Source organism: Brienomyrus brachyistius, chromosome 16 (assembly GCF_023856365.1).
Source record: "Brienomyrus brachyistius isolate T26 chromosome 16, BBRACH_0.4, whole genome shotgun sequence".
In the NCBI taxonomy this organism is placed as follows: domain Eukaryota; kingdom Metazoa; phylum Chordata; class Actinopteri; order Osteoglossiformes; family Mormyridae; genus Brienomyrus; species Brienomyrus brachyistius.
In genome coordinates this window covers 21510525-21516080 of record NC_064548.1, presented here as the reverse complement: position 1 = coordinate 21516080, position 5556 = coordinate 21510525, and the positions used below count along the sequence as shown (strand labels likewise).

The following is a 5556-nucleotide window of genomic DNA, read 5'->3' as shown; positions in this document are numbered from 1 at the left end:
TGGCTCCGTTGTGTTTAAGAAGGTAGACTGCATAATGTGAGATGTTCATGGCTGGGTGACTGACACTTCTCTATTTTAAAATCCCTCGATCTTAGATTCCTACCGGTTTCAAACGTGTCCTATAGCTTGCTCAGGTTTGGATAAGCAGTAGGCTTAGCATGAAGACTTCACTACAAACACATTGCAAAGATACAGACATATGTCTCATATCTTCCATATGTTTTTTTCCCCCACACAAATCCTCGCACTGACTGGGGAAACTACCAGAAGACTCAAATCTACTGACCCGATTTTTAATATCTAGTTGGCGTTAACACCATATATTCAATCTTTCACCACATCCAGTACATTGCTCCCTACAGCAGAAGCATAACCCCCTCACAGAAGCTCAGTGTGCTGGCTTTAAAGCCAGCCAAGCTCTCAATTGGCTGTGATTAAGCTTTGATTGGTTGTCATGTGATTCATTTTGAAGCAATGGAGATAATTGAGAACATAGTAATATAGGCTATATTCCAGCTGTTTGCAGAACCATTAGAGTAATGAAAATTCTGGAGAAAAAAAAACTGATCATTTGTTACATTCAAGTAGTTTAAAATAGCATTTTATTTATTCTAACCGCTCTGAATGTGGTTAAGACAAAGTTCAAATGCTTAAAGTGTATAAAGTATCATTAATATCCCTTTATCCACCCTCCAACTGCTTATAGTGGTCAGGGTCTGGAGCCTATCACGGGGCACTAGGCTGGGGTAGACCCCGGAAGGGATGCCAGTCCATTAAGCGTCATTAAAAACATGAATCTCATATATAAACTGGAACGGCAAGCACTGGTCTTGGAACAGCTGAGACACACCGAGAGCCCCCTACATGTGTCTTTCCCACGTGTGACGCTGGTATTGTCTGAAGAACTAACACCCACAGGACATCTGAGCTAAGTACTATACACTGAGAGCCTAGTGATAGTCATGCTGCAAAGATCACCATGCAGTGTATTGACTAACGAGCTGTAGCTGATACTATTGCCTGTAGATGGCGCTGTTTCTCCTTTATAGTATATAAAAAGCATTGACCTGAAACTTGTCATTGACAAATTAGGAAGTCACATTGAACAAAGTGCAAGGAATCTCACACTTCAATAAAAGTAGAAATTATTTGTGAAAAAAAATTACAATATAGCCACACTGCTGCCTGGTTAGTCCATGCAACTGCAACATGATAGTTTATGTATATCAGTGCGAGAGAGAAACCAAAATAGATGGATGGGTGGGTGGATAAACTTAAAAATAGATGTGATATGGACACAAAATATGCAGCTCTGTCCGAGGACTTAGAAGCTGGCGTGATCCATAAGAAGCATGAGGTATGGAAGAGGGTTCGTGTCAGGACCCAACAGCAGACAGGGTAGAGGTGGCATAACCTTATGGTAACCAGATACCACAACTCCTAAGCGAAGTATTCAGCTTTATTTAGATAAAATGCACCTCAAAATTCCACAACACACACACAGGGAAACCTGCTTGTCAGATTCATACTTGATCTGGACCAAGCTAGTGTCTCGCTCAGTCTCTCTCTATTCTGCGGAGGTCTTACGAAGACGAACCAGCGCAGGGCCTGTAGAGGACTGAATATCACTCCTCTCGAGGCCAAAGTTTGACTTGAGTGATATGAAAAACACTCAATCTCTATTTCCCTCCAATTCCTAGATACTGCCAGTCATAAACACCATAGGTGATGAGGTCACAAGTTGGTCCATTTAAGAAAGCGGGCTGCTATACCCGGAAGTGTCCATGTCTGCCGTGGCCATACTTCCTGCTTTCTCGTGTGGCTGCCCTGTCTTTTCCGGATCAGTGGAGTAGGCACGACTCTGGATTTGTAGCACCATCCGACGAGCATAGAAGTCACGGTAATCAGGGGGCAGGTCATCCAGTGCCCGCAGGGCCCGGTCCATAGTCTGCATGGCCCGACTCACTGCTACCGGGTCCTTGTTCCCATATGGGTCTCTTTTGTCGTAGCTTTCGAGGGACAGCTGGCGCCAGAAGACATTGACCCCCACCCCGAATTCCAAAGCCAGGGTGTTGTGGAACCACAGGGCTGGGGGAGGCCAGAAAGAAAGAGATCACACACCTTAGGACAGAAAACTCAGTGCGTGACCTCTGTATAATTCATAAGGAAACTAAGCAAAATTTTAAAAGTAACAATAAATGGCTTAAGATATTCAATAGCAGGTAACTTAAGCCATGGTGGTCTTCTGATGCAAAATTAATGAGGCTGAGGCCTTCTTACCAGGAATGAACAGCAGGTCTCCTGGGTTCAGCACACACTCGTATCGTCTGGCCTTCACAAAGTCAGGGAAACGATCCAAGTCAGGAGTGTCAATGTCCAGGACCTCAGACTTGTCTCCTGTGGGGAAGGTGCAGTGTCAACACCACATAGAGTTTGTGACCTTCATCCGTATTTCCAATACTAACACCCCACGTTACGCTGCTTATTTCAGGGCTTTTAATCTCTGCAAATCAGAGTCCGAACTCGAACCTCCAAACAATGACAAGCGATAAAACAACATCCTTCTGTGACACTCAGAGATTCATGACAGAGCCGATTACAGCAGCTGACTGGCTGATGGACATATCCTGTCTATATGGTGAGAAAAGTTCATCTCCATTTTTCCCTCTAGACCTGATACACAACTGTCAAGCATTAGAGAGAATGTGAAGCAGCCCTCAGAGGCTCCGTCAATGGCACAGACTGTAATGCCTTGTTTCCACCAACAAGGTGCCCGAGCCGGTGCCAGGCTTTTTCCCAATCCAGAACTGGTTCCGCACATCCTCACATTAAAAAAAATGGCCCTGGGCCAGAAATAATGGCTCGATGACAGCACCACAAAAATGCTGGTCTCAAAATTTGGACCTGTAACATCAACTAAACTATCACATCCAAATGAGCTTGACAAAGTTCACTTTTTAGTGGACACTTTTATTCCACCAATGGACACCAATAAAACAGTGAGTGAGAATAAACTCACTTACACAGACTTGTTAGAAATATAGTTTTTAAGAGGATATAAGTGGATACAGGCAAATTTCAGTTTGACGGCTTATAAAAACTTAAACTCAACAAACAAACTGAACTAAATCCCCCCAAAATATTCATATGACCCTTTACTCTCACTTCCGCCTGTGTAACATTTCTGTTCCACTATTTTTTGAAAGCAGTGGAAACGCGAGCCGGTCCTCAAAAGGCACCAAGCCAGAACCAGTCCAGCACTGGCTCCATATTGGTGGAAACGAGGTATAAGAGAGTTCTTCACATTCATTGGGACATGCAGGAATGATGTGATTGCAGCCTCACTGTGGAGGCCTCACCTGATAGGTAGAGGTATTGTACATCTCGGGGGCTGTAGAGAACCACACGCTTCCTCCCACTCACCTGGGCCAGAAGGTTGTCCATCACCTATGAGAAGAAGCCATTCATACTGACAGTTCCTCTCTCCCACCTCTTCCTCCTGTCTATCTTATAAAAATCACAGCTCTTCAGTTATCTGGGCCTCCAATGCCGCATGATTTGTCCCCACAACTTACATCATAATGTGTCCACAGCTGCAGGCCACGGGAGCTAATCCGAAACACGCAGGAAAAGAACTGCTCAGCCTCAAAGAACTCTGGGATACAAAAGTCTTCTGCCAGCTCTGGAAACTGCTTCCTCAAATCAGCTGGGTCCTGATTAGAAGAGGAGGCACCTTATAAAATTATACAAATGTCACTTTGGGTCTTAGCACAAGGTCAAATGGGAAGAATTGCAGACACTCACTTTGCGGGGGTCGTCTCCTAATGAGCGGAGGTAGTAACTTTCTTTCTGGTTTGACAAGACAGAAAGAACACATTGGTAAATGTCTCTCTGAAAAGGTGTTAACCACAGCCTTAATTCAGGGAGATATGCCGGTAGACCAATCAATTTACACTCAAGGACTAAAATAGGACTAGTATTACGATCAGAATACAGGAGCAGTATAATAGCCCAGCTGGTCAACGATTTTGTTCTTCGTTGTATAAAATACATTCATTTTTGGTGTGTAAATTGTAGAGTCACTGACCTCTGAGATAAAGAAGTTCGAGTGTGTCTCCTCTGCCGCCCTCCTGATAAGCTCCTCAAATGGCAGAGTCCTGATTCGGCACAGATTAGGGCGGGAGGGGGTGAGAGCAACAGTGGTTTAAACCCGTAGTAACATTAAGATAATAAAAAGACCTGCCTGCATCACAGCTGATGGAGCATCTTTATAAAAGCCTCTATTTTTTATTTTTAATATAAATACAATGTGACATAGTTTCATGGGCGTCGCCGCCATTAAATCTGAGGGGGACGTGTCATAATTATTCGTTTGGACCGTCCCCCCCCTCTGACGCACATGCATAGTTTGACTATAAATAATAGATGGCACGGTAACAACTTGCTATCACGTGACCTCTCACTCCTGTTTGCGGTATATTGCGATAAAGCTACAAGCGTTTTCCCGAATTTGCAGGATAGACCCATATCGGATGGGAAACCGCATCGGTTTCTTAATTATTTCCCTGCTCTCGATATCCGATCCAGCATTTTTTCCGGTATCGGCCTGATAGCTATAGTGGGTATCGAATCAGTGCAATATCTAGTAATTAAAAATCCTTAATCCAAGATTGATGCACTGGGTTCACGATTCTCCATGGTTTTCAAGCACCTGTAAAGGAAATTCTTGTGCAGAAAATCCATCCGTGGCTCTGGGGACACGTGGACTGTCACCGGCTTGGCTCCGCCTCGGTCTGCCAGGTAGTCCACCGTCCACTTATCACAGCAAGACCCCAGGGCTACGCCCTTCAAGAGGGCTGGACGGCGCTGGGAAGAGGGGGCACCTTTAATAACCTCGGCTAGCACTGTACCACGATATGCACGGATTACAATGGATAATCGATTATGGCGTGTCTATTAAGTGATATACGGTTGTTCACTATTTAACAAAAAAAATCATGTTTAAGATTGACTATTAAGAGTTTGCAAAACTTTCAAACGATACACTGAGGAATTTTAACTGGTCCTGTACCTAAATACAGTCGCGATCTGTGGTTATTTATGCCCTTTTGTGGTTTTACCATTGTGTAAATCTCCCGAAGAAATAGCTCTTTATCCACTCCTGTATAAATAGGCACAGTCAGCTTCACTTGGCAATCCATCATAGATTTACAGAATACAAAATCCACAGAACACGACTTGTCGCTCTTTAGAACGATTTAAAAACACGTGTTACACTGGGAACACTAATAACTTCCGGTTTTCACCGTTCAAAATAAAAGTTCTGCTTAATAATATCTCTATAAGTATGCAGTGTCGTGTCCAGTAGAAAATTATTAAAGGGTTCATCTGAAATTAGCGAGTGTGACACGGTCCCTGGAATCATATCGTTTTTTTAAAGCTCTGTCTAATTCATCTACTTATAATCATCAGTTCCCGTTCAAATGTCCTAATTCGTGCATTTAATTATTTAACATTTCGAACGCCTTTTGAATTAGTTGAAACATCAGCATTTAT

The 5556-nt window shown here is 43.5% G+C and overlaps 1 protein-coding gene across 1 annotated transcript; it reads right to left on the bottom strand.

The window, feature by feature from the left end:
- Nucleotides 1-1441: 1441 nt before the first annotated feature.
- Nucleotides 1442-5272, bottom strand: tyw5 (tRNA-yW synthesizing protein 5). Its single transcript, XM_048978872.1, has 8 exons — nt 5121-5272; nt 4712-4866; nt 4088-4157; nt 3805-3849; nt 3576-3713; nt 3360-3447; nt 2281-2397; nt 1442-2088 (listed from the first exon to the last, which is right to left on the bottom strand). The coding sequence occupies exons 1-8, from the start codon at nt 5202-5204 to the stop codon at nt 1751-1753; spliced, it is 1035 nt and encodes a 344-aa protein (XP_048834829.1). The 5' UTR covers nt 5205-5272; the 3' UTR covers nt 1442-1750.
- Nucleotides 5273-5556: the final 284 nt, after the last annotated feature.